Below are 22,500 nucleotides of genomic sequence, written 5' to 3' on the forward strand. Positions count from 1 at the left end.
CCACACCTTCCCTCAGCATTACCACACCCTCCCTCAACACAAACCCTGGCTACCACACCTTCCCTCAGCATTGCCACACCTTCCCTCAGCATTACCACACCCTCCCTCAACACAAACCCTGGCTACCACACCTTCCCTCAGCATTACCACACCCTCCCTTCCTGGCTATCACACCCTACTTTACCTCTTGCCCTGGCCATCACATTCTCCCTTACCACTGCCATTCCCATCCTCTCTGTCCCCACGCCCTAAACGGCGGAATGGCATTGTTGAGTGGTTCCAATCATTACCCACCGCAATTTTCCCCCTCTTCATTCTTCCGATATTGCCGGCTCAACCTTCCCACACAACAATGAAATATTTTCCCGAAAATATATCACCTCAGCAGCCAGCAATTTCTTTCCTGCCAAGGAAATGGATGAATCGTTGGCGACTGCGCATGGGGGTTAGTTGTCGTGCGTCTGGCAATAAGGTTGCCTTTTTTTATATTTATACAAGTTACAGGTCAACCCTGGAGCACGTCGTTACGACCCCTGAGCACGATGTTACGACCCTTAACTGCTAGGTCAAAGGCCGTCATACCCAAAGGTCATGTTGTGGTTCAGTTGTTTCCAAGTAGTTCTTGGAGCTGTCTTTCGACGAACTTACAACTTGATGGAGTATGTGGCTGTGTCGCTTGGGTATGACGGCGTGACCTCTGACCTGACCTGACCCCTTCCCCCAGTCACCTGGGAACTTCGAGATGATGTCGATGTCTTGACTTCGACGGTTGTCGATCCTGTAGCCCTTCGGCCGATGGTCTAATGTTGCCCCTTGTGTGTCAGCAGGTCTGGCCACCTGGGGTCGGCGCGTGGGCAAGAAGCTGGAGCAGCTGACCCGCTCCCCCAGCAGAGAGAAGGTCACCCCCAGCAAGTTTTCCAGATCCAGTTCTACCAGGTATGTTCACCCCCCTCCTAACTCCCCTTCCCTTATAAGACCCATACGTGTACATATCTGTGTCTCAACGAACTGACACCTTTATTTTTTTTTCAAATGCATGTAAGCTGAACCTCTCTGGTCGTTCTTGAAGGAGGAGGTTGTTCTGAGTCGTCCTTCAGTAGACTGTCGTAAGAGGTTCTTTGAACGTAGCATGTTGTGGTGTAGCGGAACCCTGTTTGTGAGTTATGTTGTTTTCATCCTCACTGGCCATGACTATAACGTGTATGTCTTCTCTCTCCTGAAGGTCTGCGGGCACGACGACCACGTCGCCGTCAACGCCACTGCCAGGTCTGTCCTGGGGAGGGAGCTCGGTGCCGGGGACGCCCTCGCCGGAGAGTCGGAGTGGTGAGGCTCGCCAGCTGTACCGCTCGTGCTCGGCCTCCCAGTTGGGCACGTACCTGGCCGCCGAGGACCCGGCTGCTGGCCTGGACCTGACTCGTACCACGCCCTCCCACTCCACCACCGCCGCCGCCTCCGTCGCCGTCACCACAACCTACCTCCCCACCAAGACCGTCAGCTGCGAGAACATCTCGTCGCTGGGCGGCGCCAGGGCCTCCTTCCCTCATGCCTTCCTCCGGTCGAGACCTCCTGCCACCCCTCAGCCACGGCCTCAGGAGCCCGCCACTCCATCCCCGGCCGACACGCCCTCCCGACCGCCAAGCAGACGGATGACCACGCTACGGGACTCCGTGTGCGACGAGGACACGAGGGAACTGATTCGACAGAAGTTACGAGCGGTGTCGGAGGAGAACTGTGCCATCAGCCCCGCCCACCGTGGGCTGAGCGGCCTCAAGCTGCGGCTCCACCCGAGCCCAGCTCCGCTCCAAAGTCGAACTCGCTCCTTCTCCGCGACGGCCATCATCGAGCCGGACGTGGTCTTCTCCCCGGTGCAGCAGGTGGCCCAGCAGACCTGCCGGCCTCACAGGTACCGCAGCCGCAGCGAGCAGCGGTCGGCCGCCGTCTACCTGAGCAGCAACGAGAGTGGGTACGAGAGCGACGGAGGCGGCGCGCGGCAGGAGTCCCCGAAGTCGCGCGTGAAGAAGACGGAGAGCGACGCGGACTCCGGCGTCAGCACGGAGAGCCACTCCGAGACCAACTCGGACTCCGGCTCGCTCGCCGGCGCCGACCACCCCGCCTTCGACCACTACGCCAAGCTGGATAACTTCGCCAGGTTGGAGAAGTACGTCAGGCCCGAGAACTACCCTCACATTGAACACTATGCCAGACCTGACCATTACCCTAACCTCGATAAATACTCGAAGCCCGATAATTACCCCAAACTCGACAAATACTCGAAGCCCGACTACCCGGAGCTGGACGACTACGCCAACCTGCACAACACGCCGGCGGCGGAGCTGAGAACCAAACCCAGCGGTTACGACGAGTGTAGCGCCACGCCCAAGTACGGCGAAGACTTGGTGGACTATGGGCGGGCGTCCCGCTACAGCCGGCAGCAGAACTTGCCGCAGGCTAGCCCGACCCTCTACAACCTGACGGACGAGGAGAAGCTGGTGCCGGGGCGGCCCCGCGGCCCGCGGAGACTCTCCGACCCTCAGGACCTCATCAGTCGGCGCCAGAGGTTCCTGGCGTCGCAGTTGGAACGTCGGACGTCGCCTCTCAGCCCGCTGCGAGGAGCCCTCAGCGTCTTCCGCGAGGCGGGCGAGGACGGCGACCCTCGGTGTCCCTGGTGGGAGGGGAACACGCCGCTCCGGGGACACCTGAGGGGCGTGGCGCTCTCCCGGCCGGTGCCGGAGTCGTACTCCTCGGCGCCCCTCTCCCTGCCGGTGTCCCTGGCGCACTCGCCGACCCCGCGGACCTTCCGGCTGATGCGGCTGGTGAAGGACCACACGGGCGAGCTGGGCATCTACATCACCGCCCGCAGGAACTCCCGCGGCGCCACCACCGGCTACGTCATCGCTCACATCGAGAAGAACGGCCTCACAGACAGGTGAGTCGGTACCGCTGTCCGGGCGCTTCCTTAGTGTGTGACGTCGATGTTGTGTCTTGGAGGGTGACCTTCCCTACTCATGCTGTGGCAATGCTTTCCTGGTGACCACACCTATCTTGGTGTTTAGTTCTCGTTGGCATAGTTGTTAAAGTTGATGACTTCTAATGCCATGGACCGGGTTCGATCCTCGGTGCGGGTGGACGGCGGCGTTGCAGTCTACCTAGCTGTTCATCCTTCCTCTGGTTGGTAGATATAAAGACGCCAGGTTGGGCCGGGGTAAAGCACCACAGCGTTGACTGACCCAACCAGACGACATCTCGTAAATCGTCTCGTGATTCCCCAGGGATGACCATGTCTGGGGGACATGGCCCTCACTGATGGGCTTCATGAGCCTACCAGGGGACATGGCCTCTCGTTGACAGGCCTAATAAACCCACCAGGGATTGGTACGTTAAGTTGGCAACTCAACACTAACGCTGATCTCGTGTAATCACGTCCTTCCCGACACACATATATAGCTTCGCCGTACTGGACGTGTCTCCTCCGTGAAGCGGAAACCGAAAATGGTTGTAATTATGTAAATCTCGGGTAAACTTTCGTTCCCTTGTATAGAAATGATAATGAGCGGAGCTAACTAGGCCACAGGCGTGTACTTTTGACGATATGGTGACGGCCTACGTGTAGCTTCACGTGTCTCCTCAGCCCCAGGTCCTCGATCAGTTCTCTCCTCCTGGCCACCAAGTCACTGGTGTTCCCTTCAAAAAGTCTCCCGACTCACCCCTGACCCGAACGTCTGTTCCGCACCCCAAGTCTTCCTACCCATTAGTATCTTCTTCCCATTACCTCTGTGTTTGCCCCTCGCCCGTGCGACATCCACTGATCCGTTGCTCACGGTCGTGTCGTCACGACCTGCTTCCATGGGAAATATAGATGCAGAAGGATGATCACAGTTGCTTGCCCAACACTGTTGACATCACCGAGACAGAAGGGTAACCTCCACCAGCGTCCTGGGTCCTCGGTGCACAGTAGCCCAAGCTAGACTTCCTTCCGCACCATCGGAGCCTCCTGGTGTAGAGATCAGTTGCCACTTCGTGGTTCACTAGTTTTCATACGAGGGTCTTGGGCGCTGTGATGCTTGTCTCGTGTGGGCACCTGGCCTCACCAGGTCAGGTGCTGGTACTGACTGATGAAGCTGTGTATGTCACCAGGAGGAGTCATTACTAGGGGACTTGGCTCTCCTACCAGGTAGAAGGATCCACCTAGTTGGACCCCCGGCAGCCATATCATTTACCCATGAACTGGCGCTTAATGTTACCCCCCTTCTATGTAAAGCTACCTCCTACCTGTGGGCCAGGGTCAGAGGTCAGGTCAGGTTAGTGGCTCATTGTCTCCTTAGAGTAATGACACAACAGCTTGGGAACTCGTTTCGTTACGTTTCATTGTTTGGCTTCGCTGAACGAATACTAACGATCCTGAAGGCATTTATTACGGGCGGGGTTTAGTGGTGGTGGCACACAGGTGACTGGTGGTGTGTTGTAGGGAGATGGGACTACCTGTTCGTGTGCTACCAGGACACTGTCTCCACTGGTACCACCACAACCACCACCGCCACTGCTGTTGTGGGTGGGTTGTACCGTGAAGGGTTGTAGTCCATCGCTGGATGTTAGATATTTCGATGGCACCGCCGCAGGGGTAGACGGATACGACCACCATGGACGATGGCTTGGCCAGAACATCTCGCCCAAGGGGTCGTGTGTCGATCGGAATAGATGGTTAGGGAGGTAGGAGTGGAGGCTGGCAGGTTATTTTTATCGTGGGGGCCCGGGTTATTGACGGGCAGGGACATTTATCATGCCAGCAGGAGTGGTTCGCCTGTAGGGGCAGTAGCCGCACTGACTGCTGCCCGCCCATCAGAACCCGTAGGTACAACTGTCTTACTGTTGCTTACGCTCCAGTTCCTGTAGGGGCAACGTCCCTTTTTGTTGGGCCCTTTCCCCCGTTTCCCTTTTGGGGCAACAGCCCTTTTTGTTGCCCATCCCCCCCCCTTTTTTCCCCCTTTTGGTTTTCAACAGCCTTTCTATTGCCCTTTTTACAGGGGGTTTGGGGGAAACCGGGCCTTTTTTGTTTTTCCCGTCCTCCCCTTTTTCCCGTAGGGGCAACAGTCTTTCTGTTTCCCGCCCTCCAGTTTCTTTAGGGGCAACAGCCTTTCTGTTGCCCGTCTTACAGTTGGGGTACCGGCCTTTCTGTTGCCCGCCCTCCAGTTCCTGTAGGGGCAACAGTCTTTCTCTTGCCCGCCCTCCAGTTTCTTTAGGGGCAACAGCCTTTCTGTTGCCCGACTTACAGTTGGGGCACCGGCCTTTCTGTTGCCCGTCTTACAGTTGGGGTACCGGCCTTTCTGTTGCCCGTCTTACAGTTGGGGTACCGGCCTTTCTGTTGCCCGTCTTACAGTTGGGGTACCGGCCTTTCTGTTGCCCGACTTACAGTTGGGGCACCGGCCTTTCTGTTGCCCGACTTACAGTTGGGGCACCGGCCTTTCTGTTGCCCGTCTTACAGTTGGGGCACCGGCCTTTCTGTTGCCCGTCCTCCAGTTCCTGTAGGGGCAACAGTCTTTCTGTTGCCGTCCTTCAGTAGCTGTAGGGGCAGTGGCCTTACTGTTGCCCTTCCTTCAGCGGTTGTAGGGGCCAGCAGCAAGGCTGCTGCCCGTCCTCCAGTACCTGTAGGTGCAGCAGCTTTGCTGTTGCCCGCCCTCCAGTTTCTTTAGGGCCAATAGTCTTTCTGTTGCCCGCCCTCCAGTTTCTTTAGGGGCAACAGCCTTTCTGTTGCAACAGCCTTTCTGTTGCAACAGCCTTTCTGTTGCAACAGCCTTTCTGTTGCAACAGCCTTTCTGTTGCAACAGCCTTTCTGTTGCCCGACTTACAGTTGGGGCACCGGCCTTTCTGTTGCCCGTCTTACAGTTGGGGTACCGGCCTTTCTGTTGCCCGACTTACAGTTGGGGCACCGGCCTTTCTGTTGCCCGTCCTCCATTTCCTGTAGGTGCAGCAGCTTTGCTGTTGCCCGCCCTTCAGTTTCTTTAGGGCCAATAGTCTTTCTGTTGCCGTCCTTCAGTAGCTGTAGGGGCAGTGGCCTTACTGTTGCCCTTCCTTCAGCGGTTGTAGGGGCCAGCAGCAAGGCTGCTGCCCGTCCTCCAGTTCCTGTAGGGGCAACTGTCTTTCTGTTGCCCATCCTCCGATTTCTTTAGGGGCAACAGCCTTTCTGTTGCAACAGCCTTTCTGTTGCAACAGCCTTTCTGTTGCCCGTCTTACAGTTGGGGCACCGGCCTTTCTGTTGCCCGTCCTCCAGTTCCTGTAGGGGCAACAGTCTTTCTGTTGCCCGCCCTCCAGTTTCTTTAGGGGCAACAGCCTTTCTGTTGCAACAGCCTTTCTGTTGCAACAGCCTTTCTGTTGCCCGCCCTCCAGTTTCTTTAGGGGCAACAGCCTTTCTGTTGCAACAGCCTTTCTGTTGCAACAGCCTTTCTGTTGCCCGCCCTTCAGTTTCTTTAGGGGCAACAGCCTTTCTGTTGCAACAGCCTTTCTGTTGCAACAGCCTTTCTGTTGCAACAGCCTTTCTGTTGCAACAGCCTTTCTGTTGCCCGACTTACAGTTGGGGCACCGGCCTTTCTGTTGCCCGCCCTTCAGTTTCTTTAGGGGCAACAGCCTTTCTGTTGCAACAGCCTTTCTGTTGCAACAGCCTTTCTGTTGCCCGCCCTTCAGTTTCTTTAGGGGCAACAGCCTTTCTGTTGCAACAGCCTTTCTGTTGCAACAGCCTTTCTGTTGCCCGACTTACAGTTGGGGCACCGGCCTTTCTGTTGCCCGCCCTTCAGTTTCTTTAGGGCCAATAGTCTTTCTGTTGCCCGTCCTCCAGTACCTGTAGGTGCAGCAGCTTTGCTGTTGCCCGCCCTTCAGTTTCTTTAGGGGCAACAGCCTTTCTGTTGCCCGCCCTTCAGTTTCTTTAGGGCCAATAGTCTTTCTGTTGCCCGCCCTCCAGTTTCTTTAGGGGCAACAGCCTTTCTGTTGCAACAGCCTTTCTGTTGCAACAGCCTTTCTGTTGCAACAGCCTTTCTGTTGCCCGCCCTTCAGTTTCTTTAGGGGCAACAGCCTTTCTGTTGCAACAGCCTTTCTGTTGCCCGTCCTCCAGTTCCTGTAGGGGCAACTGTCTTTCTGTTGCCCGTCCTCCAGTACCTGTAGGTGCAGCAGCTTTGCTGTTGCCCGCCCTCCAGTTTCTTTAGGGCCAATAGTCTTTCTGTTGCCCGCCCTCCAGTTTCTTTAGGGCCAATAGTCTTTCTGTTGCCCGTCCTCCAGTACCTGTAGGTGCAGCAGCTTTGCTGTTGCCCGCCCTCCAGTTTCTTTAGGGGCAACAGTCTTTCTCTTGCCCGCCCTCCAGTTTCTTTAGGGGCAACAGCCTTTCTGTTGCCCGCCCTTCAGTTTCTTTAGGGGCAACAGCCTTTCTGTTGCAACAGCCTTTCTGTTGCAACAGCCTTTCTGTTGCAACAGCCTTTCTGTTGCAACAGCCTTTCTGTTGCCCGACTTACAGTTGGGGCACCGGCCTTTCTGTTGCCCGCCCTTCAGTTTCTTTAGGGGCAACAGCCTTTCTGTTGCCCGTCCTCCAGTACCTGTACCCAAATTCACTCCAAAATAAGTTCACTGTCCCTGAACATATCTCTCCCTTAATAGTAAAAGAAAGGAAGTCGACAAATCGCATCTCGCTCACTGATATATTAAACAGATCGCCACAAGAATAATAAAGTATAATGCAAATGGTACGTCCCCGAACATAACACACACGAGTATATAATGTAATTGGAAGCGTATAATACCGCGCCTCTCGTAATCCACACCTGTTTCTCTCTATTCACTAATACCTAGAAACTTAATAATCAAGGGCTGGGATGTTAGATTTGTTGAAAAAGATACGTGAATTATCTTTATCAGTCTTGGTAATAAAAGATTTGACTTCAAGAATTTAATGAGTGTTTTAGCCATACTTTTGATAAATCAGGATACAATATACTCAGATATATATACTTAGGCTTCCAGTATACTCTCATATATGTATACTCAGGCTTCCAGTATGCTCTCATATGTATACTCAGGCTTCTAGTATACTCTCAGATATGTATACCCAGGCTTCCAGTATACTCTCAGATATGTATACCCAGGCTTCCAGTATACTCTCACATGTATACTCAGGCTTCCAGTATACTCTCAGACATGTATACCCAGGCTTCCAGTATACTCTCACATGTATACTCAGGCTTCCAGTATACTCTCAGATATGTATACCCAGGCTTCCAGTATACTAACGGTAAGGTACCACACGGCAGACCGTTGAGGACATTGGAATCAACAGGCGGAGGAGGAAACCGACTTTGCTTGGACGATCCTCCCCACAGAAAACGACGGTTGGTCTTTCCGCGAGAGGGTGGGGTGGGGAAGGGGGGGTGAAGCAAGCAAGTAAGCAGCCACCTGGTTTAGCCTGCCCTGCGAACCCAAATAGTTTATATTGCCTCTATTACCGGTTTGGGGAACGTTAACAGCGCCAACTTAGACGACGACTCTCGAGCCTAGGAGATAACAACGTCAGAGCGTTCGTGACGACACGGAGAGTTTTAGACATTGGTTCTGGGTGGGTGGGTGTCCGGGACATGGCGAGTGCACTGATTTCCGTCAGCAGAGACTGTTTTGGATCCGATTAATTAAACTAGAATAGGAAATGGTCGGTAAGGCAATTATTACAGGTACGAGAGGAGAGAGACGGAGTGTTGTTTACTGAAAGACACAAAGCAATGCCCAGCTGCATGTGATAAGACAATGGTTCTTTTCATGACTACAATTGTAAACTACATAACGACAGACACAATTCCGGCCCGTTGCAATGCCTTAAGTCATATCACGATTAGAATGCGATGTTCAGCTCACGTCACCAACCAAACATGGTTCAGAGCTGAAGGAAAAGTAGAACTAATACAAAGAGGAGCAAAAAAGCCAATTCCGTCACTCGGAGGCAAAGTTTATGAAGTAATATTCCGTAATATGAAATAATTTAAGAAAGTGCGAGGCCAAGATCAAAAATAAACTTTTCAAATTGTTTAATAATTTCAACAACAAAAAAATCGCGATAATCTGGTATGGATTTAAAGAGATGCAATGCAGGACGTGGGCAAATTTGCTCGTATAAGCAGGAGTCACAGAACATTGGATTAATTACCACCTTGATATACGGCAACGTAAATACCTTTGTACCCTCTCCACTGTATCCAGCGGCTGAAATTAGATCAGGTTATTTTCCATTCATCGTTTCCTACAAAATATCTTTGTCAGTATACTCTCTCCATTTGTGCCGGAGGGAGAAAGGGGTTGGGAGGGGCCTTCTATTTTCCTATTCCGTCTCCATCTATACAGATTGGGAATATAAGATCGTAATTTTATCTCCCAGCAGATAAACTCGTTATAGATAACTAAGTTTTCAGTTATTTGGTTTTCTCATACGTTACTGTCCTTAAGAAGATAGCCTCTGTCATAGCCCGTATGGTCTTGGGTCTTATATTATACGACCATCCTATGCACTGTTGCCCTCCAGCATATAACCTCGCCATAGACCATCAGGTCATCTATTAACTGTTCCTCCCCTCTACCTGTCCGGTCATCTGAGCGCCCCCCCCCCACTTCCCCCTCCATTTGCCTCCCCTGGTCTTACGTATCTGGCCACCCTCCTCCTGCCCCACCTGTCCATTCATCCCTTCTGCCAACCCACCTTGTTGTCCACCCATTGTGCTGCCCCACACCCCTGCCTGCCTCACTGGTCTCCCCACCCATTCACCTACCCCACTCGCCTGTCTCCCCACCCATTCACCTACCTTACCTGTCCGTCTCCACATACTATTCACTTGTCCTACCAGTTTATTTCCCCACCCATCTCCTTCTTGTCTTTTTCATCATGCTGTTGCCGCTGCTCCAGCTGTGCCTGTGGACTCGTCCGCCGCTGCTAGACCCCCTCCTCCTTCCTTCCAAAACTTGCTGCTCTAATCCCTGTGCTTCTACACGTCCTCCTTCCCTCCCAGTGGGAATTACTCTTCACAACTACCCACAGCTGCTACTGCTGCTACTTCAGATATACACTTTATCTGTCCAGGAAGGTGGCTCCATTGTCTCTCCTTCCCTGTTTCTCCTGACCCACTTGCTAACGGGTTCTCCGTGCCTATCTCTCTCCGCCGGTGCCGGAGCCCTGGGCCCCAACCCTGGTCAGTGGGAGGAGATGAGCGAGGTGTGGCAGCAGGAGGTGTGGCGGGACCACAGGCCGGCCTTGGCTCGGAGGCCAGTGACTGCACCTGCACACTGCCCCAGGAGGACGCTGGCCGCCACCTCGTCCGTCCGCCCTGTGCCAGCGCGGCGCTAGTCGCTCGTTCCCCCCGTCACTTTGGAGGACAAGTGGCTTTATAAGCTTCCGTGTGGACGTACGCAGCAGTACTGGTGTGTCTCGGTAGTGGAGGTTTTATCCCGTCGTGGATCCAGAGGTATTTCTACGATCGGAGCCATAAGAGCGCGGTGATGTCGTTCGAAGCGTCCGCCTGCTTGTTTTGGTGTGGCTGTGGCCTCCGCCAAGGAGCTACGTGGCCGAGGCAGGGTTAGGTTCGGGTGGCCGGAGGTCATCATGGATGTGAGGCTCTAAGGGCAATAACTTCCCTAGTAGGCCCAGGTATTCGGGCCGGGTCGTCCAGAGGAGGGTCCTACACTCAAGGCAGGTTTCTGGAGGACGGCCACTAGCCCTACTGGGTTCTCCAGGAGTCGTCTCGATCACTTTCCAGCGCAGGTTCATCTTTAAAGGTCTGGTGTACCGGTCCAGACGAGGCCCTCGATTCATAACGCCTCGTCTTCCAGGGTGGGTTCCCTGGACCTCCGTTGTTTTTTTTCCTTACTGCGTCATCGTCTTTCCAGGCTGGTTTGCTCCTTTAAAGGGATGTTCCAGCACTGGCGCTCCTCCATGTTCTGTAGGGTTTCCAGTCCTTTCTCTCGTGAGGGGGGGTCTCCCACACATCAGACATGGAACTGTCTTTGTACGACGACTGAATAGATATTTCTGTTTAAGAGAGCGGCCTCGACGGGTCTGGTGGCTGGCGCAAGATAACATCATGCTACACAAATATTACGTAAATATCAGGTCTGTGGTTGCCATATCCCCTGAGTCAACCAGACAACCATGCTGACCGCATCTTCCAGATGGCAACTGTTGGACTCAACATTTCTTATGTAATATAGATATATATTGTGTGGTATGGTGTTATCATCTAGCTCCCACAGCCACCCTCGGCTCTATTACCGTCTTGCCTTAACAGGTGAAACAGAAACACCGACTGTACTTTAGGGCTCTTCTCAAGGGAGGAAGGCACAGAGGCCGAGGGAACGTTTAAATAAGTAGATATATAGTTACGAGAGAGATGCATGGCTGAGTGATGCACGTGCTCTGGGCGGCAATACAGGTGAAAGAAATACTCACGTTACTCGTGGTGTTACAGTGACGCGTTATCTGACGAGGAATCACGACCCGGCGCACAGCTGTATCAGGTGTGAGTTTAAGTCCCCAGTTCAAGAACCAGACCATCATTTCCTCGGGTCGTAAGTGTCGCGTTCAGCGGATGCGACTTGATGGTCGAGTGGGGGAAGGGGAGTCGGGAGTGAGAGGAGTGGGTGGGTCGTACCATCGTGCTTAAGGGTCGTTACGTCGTGCATGGTTCGTTAATCGGTGCAAGGCCTCTGCCTAGTCATTCTAGCGGGACATCCGGTACCTCAATGCTTATGATAGGGTTTAAGGGTCAATTGAGGTTAATTAACCAACTATGCATTACTCTTTTTTTTTTCTTAGGGCTAGCCTAACTTAGCCTCACCCTAACCTTATTAACCCCGACGAACGTAAAGTGAACGTTTGGGTTCTGTTTTCTTAACGTCAACTACTGTGTATGTTTTTTTTCAGCCATCCTCGTAGCTCGTTAGCCTAACTTAAATCCGAACTTCCGAGTTAGAATATAAAGTTCGGATGTGAAGTGAACCCAATTCATGAAAGATGGGTGGGGTCTCTAGAGTGGGTTGTTAATACCTGGGTCTCCTGAGACGGGAGGCAGAGGTTGTGAGGCGAGGTTATAGTCCAGTGCTGGGCGGACACCCTGGCCGGATCCTCTGCTCCAGTAGTTACGGTCTATTCTGGCTGGGCTTTGCGACGACCCCAGGACTCTGTCATGACCCATGACGACTGTTGTGTCAAAGCTTTTTGGGAGGTTGAGTATAGTGTTGGCTGGTGTCACCACGGCACTTCTTGTGGGTCACTTGTGCCACCCAGACACAACTTGATGACTCCTGTGGTGGCTGGTGTCACCCAGACACACCTTGTGGTAGCTTGTGTCACCCAGACACGCCTTGTGGTGCCTAAGTGTCACCTAGACACACCTTTTGGTGGTTAGTGTCACCCAGACACACCATGTGGTGCCTAAGTGTCACCCAGACACGCCTTGTGGTGCCTAAGTGTCACCCAGACACACCATGTGGTGCCTAAGTGTCACCCAGACACACCTTTTGGTGGTTAGTGTCACCCAGACACACCATGTGGTGGCTGGTGTCTCCCAGACACACCCTGTGGTGGCTGGTGTCACCCAGCGTTACTGGTGGCACATCACACCACTCCCGCTGTGGTCCATCATGAGCCAGGGTTCTCAGCAGTGGTCTGTATATTGTAATACTGACTCTACCATAGTCTACGCGAGGCCTCTGCTTTCATACGACGTGTGAAAAATAATTTCTTACGCACTTATGATACGAAATCCCTGGGGGATTATTTACTATATATTTTTTTTTAACGTTTTATTAATGTTTCGGATGGTAGATGTGGCAGCTCCCAGACGGGCTGTTGGTCCAGTTGGGCGTGAGGTTAGCGTCCCTACGCTCTGTCTTCTGTGTTGAATCCCGAGTTTCAGTATTTGTTATTATTTCGATGCAGTTCCGCACCGTAAGGGTAAGATGGACGGACGTCATCATCTGTAAATCATTCATAACGAAGAGTAACGTTGCCAGATTGAGACTAGGCTGCTGTGGTATATTTGAGTGTGAATCTGCATTCATCATTGGACTTCGCGAGAGTTTCAGGTCGCAGAACAAGGAACGTTGGACCGAAGGACACCGTCCTGGAATACGTCGACATATGTAAACAAAGCAAGGGACACGGAACGGGTTAAAACACATATGTCAATCGAAGCCAACGGTGGGAAGGTGTAAATAGCTGAAAGACAAATGAATAACTACACAAGGGGATTTATCCAAGTTTCCCCGATGTTTGTAGGCACGAATCATGCGCACGGAAGAATTAAAAGGATGAGAGAAAGATCATAAAAAGTGGAAGAAAATGCCACAGTTTTGATAATTCGTACCTCCATTTTTAAGGCCCTCAAGGGTGAGTTTTAGTCACACCTTTGCTAAGTGCGTTCATATCACCACACAACATTCCCTAATGGGTATTGTTATTACGATTAGATAACCACAGCCCGTTAGGTGATGGTGTTATGGGTCATTTCTGGTTGTCGAGGTCAGGATCGAACTGGTGACCATAGGCAGTGAGGTCATGGGTACGTAACCAGGTCAGAGGTGGGTCATCCACGCCTCGTCTACCGTAATGGGATTAAAGACGCGATATATATATCCCAGTCATGTGATGATTCCAGCCTCTTGAGCACGACGGTATTACCCTTGAGCACAACGGTACGACCCTCAAGCACGACGATACAACCATTGAGCACGACGGTACAACCCTGGAGCACGACGGTACGACCTCGAGCACGACCTGTTGTATCATGACCGCCGTACGTACCCTTTCTCCTCAAGGATCGTACCGTCTCGATGAACGGTGTTCCCGTTATGCTCAAGGATCGTACCGTCGTGATCAAAGAACTGATCCCTGGCTTCACATAGACGACCGGACCATGAAGGTCTTCCCAAGGACAACCTGGGTGTGATATGGACGTAGTTTAGTTCAGGGTTAAAGCTCTGACGAAAAGAGATTTGTGAGATTTTTGTCTGCCGTGTTTGCTGTCTGTCTCGGTGTAAATAAACACAGGAGACTGTCCATATGGTATGAAATTGAATTAGATGTATTGTAGGCAACAGCAACGCGTTCTTGGGTTGCTAAGATATGTTTTTGTTGGTGTATTTTAGATGGCGAGGATATTCTGTATTAGCTGATGATTCTGTTGTATTATTCATTTATTTATATGTCTTGTCTGATGATTCATGTGACCTGTGTTTACTTTTGGTATGATTCTTGTCCTTATATATATATATATATATATATATATATATATATATATATATATATATATATATATATATATATATAGTTTACGTGTTGCTGTGGCATAGCATTATATGGCCCCTGAGGCGTGACCGAGACTAATGTGTTTATTGTGCCGTCTTGTTGCCACAGAGATGGCCGGTTCCGAGTGGGCGACGAGATCATCAACGTGAACGGACGGCGGCTGCGGGGCGTGACGCTGGAGGAGGCGCGGCACATCCTGCGGAGCACGCCCAAGGAGGTGGATATCGTCATCGCCAGGGAGGTCGACCTGCACCACCACCGGGAGTACGACGCCTCCTACCCGGCCGAGGACGAGAAGGCCGTGGAGGCCGAGGCGGCGCATAGACTGAGCGAGGCGTGCGGGGAGCTCTGCTCCTCCGACAGGGCCTTCAGGAGTGAGCTCCTGGGTGCCGAGGAGGTGCTGGGAGTGAGGCGGGAGCACGTCACCAACCGGAGCCTGCCCCGCCGCAGGGGATCCTTCTCCGACTACGATGACTACGCCGACTACACCACCCTGACCCCGCTCGAGTCCTACCTCCCGGGCTATGACCCCACGCGGGCCACCGTCTCCGTCTCGGGCCCCGTCTCCGTCACGGTGCCTGTGCCGGAGAGCCCAGCGTCCCTCCCATCCCACCTGCCGGCCTCTGCCACGCCCTCCACCACGACCACGAGCTGCACGACGACCGCGTCGGGCCACGTCCATGACGGCCGCGACGTGTACCTCCCGGGGAAGTGCAATCTCCCTCGCTACGTGAACGGCGAGGCCAGGTACTCCTCCACCCACGACGTCAGGAGCCCGGCAGATGTGCGGTATTCCTCAGCCAGCGACGTGAGACTGTGCGGCGGCGAGAAGACCTTCCCCAGCGACATCTACAAATCCAAACTCATCCACGTGGAGCCTGAGGAGTCCCAGGAGCGGGAAGGCAAACACTCCAGCCTGATCCCAAGGCTCCAGGTGACGCCCCAGAAGCAGGTCTTGATAGAGACGCACTCGACGCCTGCGACACCCAGCAGGAAGTCTCCCTGCGGCAGCAGAAGGTGGTCGCCCGTGTGCCAGAGGTCCTCTTGCCCTCCGGCCTCAACAAAACTCCCAAGTCCCTCGAGATCGGAGCCCCGGGGACTCAGTTCGACTCTCCCGCGACGCCCCAAGTCTCTGTCCATGTCGGTGCAGATGGTGGCCTTCGAGAAGGGGCGTGGGCGGAAGTCCCTCGGGTTCTCCATCGTGGGCGGGCGGGACTCCCCGAAGGGCAGCATGGGGATCTTCGTCAAGACCATCTTCCCCAACGGACAGGCGGCCGAGGAGAACAAACTGAAGAACGGTGAGTGTTGCATGACTCGTTTGTTCAGTGGGGTGAGGGTCGTACATACCTTTGCATGGAGGCAACACACCAGTTGACCACATCTCTGCATCTGACTACTGTAATTGCAATGTTGGGTATGCTCAACTTGGGCCATCTCTTGGTTCAACGTTTTCCTCAACTGTGTCCAGTTTCCTCATGAATTCCCTAGTGACCCTTGATAGAAGCCTCCAACCCCGTTACTCCCCTGGTGGCACCGACCTCATAAACTGTTCCGTCTATTGTTATCTGGTGTCTACACCTTAACAGCTTCTTTATTTTCATCCAGATATGTAATTACTAAGGGAAGAAAAAGACATAATTTTCGTTATATTTCCTCGCTGATACTGGAAGGAAACAGTAGCTTAGCGATGTGTGTTTGTGTGTAGACGTACGGACGAAGATCATATCAACTTTTGTAACTTCCTGTAGTGAGTTGAATGACTTTATTTACCTGGTCACCTGCTGTACTGTGGGCAAGACGTTACAGCCGCCCGACACCCGTAAGTCTGTAGAGTTATACAAATATTTGGCGATTTACAGTGGGTGGGTCGGGGGGCGCGCGCCCCAGGTTTCAGTACTTATATACATTATAGGTTACGCCATCATTCATATACATATGGATAGCATAACTGTGTATAAAGCAAGTAACAAAGGTGGGCTGAGGGCTAACTCTATTCACAGACATAGATACACATATTATATTAAGAGTTAGAACACCTGCAGACGTGCGAGTTTACAGATTTAAGTAAGATTCTCAAAGCTACGTTGGGTCAGTAATTGTGATAAATAAAACATCAAAACCCCTTTTATGAGGCTCCTTGCAGCTTCAAGGCCGCTTCTCAATTAGTCGGTAATTAGTCGTCTATCTACCGATCGTCTTGGTGGTTCAGCCAGATGACTTTTTGTACCTACAGAAGTAGTCATTGCCCTGGAATGAGGCGCCCAAGGACACGTTCCCTGGATCTGTGACAGCTACTGTGTGCCCCCTTCCCTCTCCTACCACTGCTGGATCACCCTCCCCGACGCTGGGAGAGGCGGACTCTCCTCTCTCGCGCTCCTCCTCCTCTTGTTATCACGGATCCCCAGGATGGTAGGTGGGAGTTGGGGGGCGCGGGCGGGCGGTGGCCTGCCTCCCGTTCCGTCACCGTGGACCAGGAGGAGGGTCGCACCCACCTGCCATTGTTCTCCGTGGTGTTCATGTCCCCTCACTTATGGTCGGTCCCCCGAAGTACCTCACACACGGGGACCTCCTCCTCCCTCAGAGTCCTGTTGCCCTGGGGACCCGTCAGCGATGTGAACCCCACCACCTCTACCCGCACTAGTATAAACTATAACCTCACGCTTTTTTTCCCCTTACCTCTTCTCTTTCCCTTTCATAATTCTCTCCTTTATTTCAATTAACTCCCGGCCTTGATGTGGACTTTGGTCCGTGACTGGAGCCTCCAACATAAAAAAAAACTGGTTTTAATCACAACCTGACTGGACCAATTGAGCCAGTCGTCATAGGGTAAGCGGAGCCACACCGTCTGCATGTAAATTTATTCGTCAATTTTTCCACCAATTTTTAGATTTTTTTTTTTTATTTACGTCTCATATAAGGTAGACTTCCGCGTAGATTTTTTTTTTCTTTTGGATTTGGTTTACCCAAGACCCCACTCTCTGAGTGTATGGGGCGGGGCGGGGCGGGGCGGGACGGGGCGGGTATACACGTATAACTACCTCTTGTTTCCTCCTTGAGAAGAGGACGTCGAGATGAAAGACTCGCAAGGTCCTTTGTTACTGTAGGGAAGTCGAGACCTGCCTGTGTAGTCAGTCCACGGTGAGGACAGATGACGGGAGACCTGATGGTGCATAGCGAGGTGATCCGCAGTGCTGAGCCGAGGTTACTACTGGTCGAGACACGATAGCAACGCTGGAGGACGGACACTCCCTCCACCAGCCAGGGAGGTTATAGTACCGGTACTACGCCCGCCTCGGTATCGGGGAGAGTTAGCGGCGGCTGGGCAGCGCGTGTCAGCACCTCTGTGGCTGTCAAATGTCACTCCCTTGGCCCAGGTAGCTGTCTCATTTTTTCCTGCCTCACCCATACGTGGGCTGCTGGCTTTCAGACATGCCATCTCTCACACACACTCACGACTCATTCTTCGTAAACCTCAGGTTTGACCGCGTGGTAAGCACTACACGCTAGCTCGGCTCTGTGGCCAAAAGCTTATCGCGTCTCTCTCTCTCTCCTTCTTTCTCTTTCCTTTCTCTCCCTCCCCCTTCTCTCTCTCTCTCTCTCTCTCTCTCTCTCTCTCTCTCTCTCTCTCTCTCTCTCTCTCTTTCTCCCCTCCTTCGCGAAGACAACTCCCCGGCCGGAGCCCCCTCCGGGGGCGGGGAGCTATAAACCCGAGTGTAGAGAGGGAGATAAAAACCTGCCGTTATGACGACGGAAGATGACAATTACTGGCCTGTTAAAGTTTTACTGCCGGCACTACGTGGACCTGGGCCATGCCCTACCACCTTAACCCCTCCGGCACCACCCCCCTCGAGTACGACAGCACGAGCCTTGGGCACGACGGCATCGCACGTGAGTTGTACGTCGCTGCGACACTTGAGCACGACGGTACGGCCCTTGATCACGACGGTATGACTCGGGCACGACGGTACGACTCTTGAGCACGACGGTACGACCCTTGAGCACGACGGTACGGCCCTTGATCACGATGGTACGACCCTTGAGCACGACGGTGCGACCCTTGAGCACGACGGTACGACCCTTGAGCACGATGGTACGACCCTTGATCACGACGGTACGACCCTTGAGCACGACGGTACGACCCTTGAGCACGACGGTACGACCCTTGAGGGCGATGGCTCTTTCTTTTAACTTGACCCGACCTGACCTTCACCTACGCAGGTCATACGATTACTAGCGATGGAAATGATAAGCTGATGACTTAAGCAGCGTCTCAGAAGGCCTCCATGCACCTTATATAAGGGAGATCTTGGCACAGTGGGGTTGGTATGAGAATCATTCCCTTTTAAATCTCGGGGAATCGTGGACAAGATGTCCTGTCATAGAAGTGTAAGGTAGAGGCATTTTACATGTATCTGATCCTGACAGAGACAAAGATATTGTGGTCTCTAGGGATTGATAGCTTCCACAGTTCATGTGGTGATGCTTCGTGTGTTACGGGGAGAGGGTTCTGCACTCGTGTTGTCCCCCTATATATATGTATACCATTTCTCTATGTGTGAACACACACCATATAATTTGCCAGGAATACTCAACAAACTTATACCTCTGTAATTTGAGCACTCACTCTTATCCCCTTTGCCTTTGTACAATGGCACTATGCACACATTCCGCCAATCCTCAGGCACCTCACCATGAGTCATACTGTGTCTTTCCTCAAGCACGGTGACGAAAACTAAACGCATCAGTAACTTTTTGTCAAGTGTAAGGATAATTTCCCTGGCTGCGTATATGTTTGGTGTATATGACTATCAGTTTTAGATTACCTGTTCGTGCTGTACGGGGAGGGAGTTCTACTTTCGTGGGGGGACCCCAGCTCTTGAATATTCTCTCCTATCACACAACTTTTTCCACTTCCATCAGCTGTCTGCATTCACTTCCTCATTAATCGGTGTATTCTGTTCATCCACCGCCTATATAATGCTACAAAAGTACTAATTCCCATCATCTTTGATTTAATGTTAATGTTCTCTGGCTGTTCTGCCTCTACATCTCTCGAAGAACTGTTCACTGTCTGCGTCATCGAATTGCTTTGAGAACAAGGTTGTAATCAGGTCAGGTGTGTGTGTGTGTGTGTGTGTGTGTGTGAGGGCCCGGTGGTCGGAGGCTTTCGTGCCAGTAGGTACAACATTGTTACATTTGTACAGAATCAGTACGTTAGCTTTACCTATCAGCAGTAATAATGTCTGTCATACGTCGCGACAGTTGCGTGTGTCATGCGGTGTCAGGCAGTACGCGTCACGACGCCCTTGCAGGAGTTTCCCCTGCCTGTTGGCTGGGTTGATCGTATAGGTGGCGCGCCGAACACGACGACGCTTTGGTTTGTTGACATACTGGGGGAGGGGAAGGATGGCGTTCTTTTAGCCTTTGTTTGTAGCTTCGCCCGGAGACTGTCTGTGTTAGGGACATTGGGGGGTGGAGTCAGGTCGTTCTTTTAACCTTTTGTTTGTAGTTTTACACGGTAAGGGTCTGGTTTGTGGATATACGGGAGGGCAGGATGTTCTTATGGCCTCTGTAATTTCACAAGGAGGCGGTCGATCTTGTTTGTTTATAGACGAAAGAATAAAATCGTTCGTTTAGTTTTTGTTTTGTAATATCTGGGAGTGAGTGGAATGGGATCAGAACTGCTCTTTTGTTCTTAAGGGTTCGAGGAAGTTTCATCCAATCCCATTCGTATTGCACTCAGTTCAGACACATCTCACATATACCGATACTCCCGTTTCTGCCCGTTCCTCAACCCTTCCCAGCTCCACCGTCATCATCCACCCACATGTATATGGTGGTAGGAGTCTTCTGAGGGTATAGGTAACGGGGTGTTAACCCCCAGAAGGCCGAGCGGTGTTTGAGGAAAGGAAGAGGGGTGGAGATGGCTCCTGCAGGAGTGGTGCCCTTGCTGAGCACCCACGGGACTCCGTCGGAAGGGAGGGCAGGCCGGGGTCACAGGTCAGGTCTTTGTGTGTGTGTGTGTGTGTGTGTGTGTGTGTGTGTGTGTGTGTGTGTGTGTGTGTGTGTGTGTGTGGCTTTAAGCTTTGTACTTAATTTCTTTTCTGACTCTCTCTCTCTCTCTCTCTCTCTCTCTCTCTCTCTCTCTCTCTCTCTCCTCTCTCTCTCTCTCTCCTCTCTCTCTCTCTCTCCTCTCTCTCTCTCTCTCTCCTCTCTCTCTCTCTCTCTCTCTCTCTCTCTCTCTCTCTCTCTCTCTCTCTCTCCACAACAAATGAATATATCAATATTCGTGTAGTAATTTCTGTAGGTTTCTCCTGACCCCTGACAACACCTGCGAACATGCATCTGTCTCAGCAGGTGTCCACTGCCGCTGGTCAGCTGTAAATCGATTCTAAACCCTTGCTTTAGCGTTGCCTGTCTCTACTGCTAACGAAAACGGGGGAGGCAAATCTTCCTTTTCGATCGTTCTTGGTAACATTTCATGGTCGCCTTACTTCCACAATGTCTAATGTTACTTCCCTTCCTCTCTTTTCTCCCCCGCTGCCGGCTGTTGTTGGCGGAGGGAGTGGAGCGGAGGGTGGGGGAGGGAGTCTTTGCACCCTTCATCGTCTTTACCTCATCCATCTGGAACAGTGGCAGGTAACCTCGTCAGTGGCCGCCTGTTCCTCTACTTTTCCCCACAAACTCTTCGTGTGTTCGTATATATATTCCTGTGCGCTGCACTGCACTGCTGCGTAAGGTGGATTCCATCGTACTCCGACGTATCTATGTGTCCGTTGGATGCTTCGTGTGGCGGTGTCGTGGTTCACACTCTTCCCTCGTCCTCCTGGCAGACACTCGAGCCGTCAGTTGTGCTCCTCAGACACACACTCTCCTCTTTGGGATTTGTGTCGTCATGAGAAACACTAGAGTCAAGTGCTGTGCAGGAGGAGGTGAGGGACCTGACGTGTTCCATCCTGGGAGCGATCGAGGCGTCGTTAGTGGGTTCTACTCCCAACCGAAGCATCTGCTGGTCCTCTGTGAGGGAGGGACTTCGCCTTCGGCTCCCCTCCGAACAGACGCTGTTGGGGACAGACCACCTGACAACATATAGTCGTGATGGGAGGAGTGTAGGGTCTCAGAGGTCTCGTCCGCTTGGCCTGGGTAATAATGAATGGGGGGTCAACACAGGCCAGCTAGCCAGCCCTCTCTCGTCCCTCAGCGACCCGGAGGGGAGCTGTTACTTATGTTCGACATTCCTATTCAATGCTGGGGTTTCCTGTGACTATTTACCCTGCCTTAGTCATGCTTCCCAAGTCAGGCAGTGCGAGTCAGCTCTGATGCTGAAGCCAGAGCGAGTGTGTGTCGAGCAGTGCGAACCATTTCTGCTGTAGGATCCACACACACACACACACACACACACACACACACACACACACACACACGTCAGTCAAGTTACTGTCAGGTTGCACGTCGCCTCACACACTCACTCTAGTCCAGCCAAGTCCTTTGGTCCCTCCGATCTCTCCTCAGAGCCTGGACGGGGACGACACCTGGGTGGTGGTGTGTAGTGAGGGGAGGAGTGTGGGGCTGGGTGTATTGTGGCAGTGAGGCGAGAGTGAGGGTGTGTGTGTGTTTGTGTGGGGCTGTGGCTTAGTGTGGGTCGGGATGGTGTCGTGAGGTGTGTGTGTGAGGAGGGCGGGCGTGACAGCCGAGTGTAGCGAGGTGTACCCACACAGTCCTGAGTACTAAGCTTCTTCTCTCGAGTGAGTGTAGGTACTCTCTACCCGACCGTGGGTGTGGGGCGGACGGTTGTGGGGCGGACGGTTGTGGGGCGGAATGTTGTGGGGCGGACCGTTGGTGTGGGGCGGACGGGTGTGGGGCGGACCGTTTTTGTGGGGCGGACGGGTGTGGGGCGGACGGGTGTGGTGCGGACGGTTGGTGTGGGGCGGACGGTTGTGGGGCGGACGGGTGTGGGGCGGACGGTTGTGGGGCGGACCGTTGGTGTGGGGCGGACGGTTGGTGTGGGGCGGAAGGTTGGATATGCGGGCGTGTCAGAGTGGTGAGGGGCGGCGTCAGTAGGGGGCTTCTTGTGGTGACCAGCTGTGACCCCGTCGTCGCCAGGGGTCACGGATAACGTAACGGCTTCCGGTCACTTACGTGTCCTGAGCTTCCTCCTCCCGTCTGTGTGTGTGTGTGTGTGTGTG

General features: G+C 52.9%; 1 protein-coding gene across 2 annotated transcripts in view; it reads left to right on the top strand.

Annotated features, from left to right (window-relative positions):
- The window catches only part of LOC139755092 (uncharacterized), a 109,585-nt gene that overhangs the window by 74,038 nt on the left and 13,047 nt on the right, over positions 1-22,500 (top strand). The window contains exons 3-5 of one of the 2 annotated variants that reach the window (XM_071673208.1): positions 825-936; positions 1,223-2,926; positions 14,423-15,612. In XM_071673208.1, the coding sequence (XP_071529309.1) occupies positions 825-936; positions 1,223-2,926; positions 14,423-15,612 (3,006 nt within the window). The remainder of the gene's footprint in view (positions 1-824; positions 937-1,222; positions 2,927-14,422; positions 15,613-22,500) is intronic. The other variant, XM_071673210.1, reaches the window with a different exon arrangement.

Source organism: Panulirus ornatus, chromosome 18 (genome assembly GCF_036320965.1).
Source record: "Panulirus ornatus isolate Po-2019 chromosome 18, ASM3632096v1, whole genome shotgun sequence".
Lineage (NCBI taxonomy): Eukaryota > Metazoa > Arthropoda > Malacostraca > Decapoda > Palinuridae > Panulirus > Panulirus ornatus.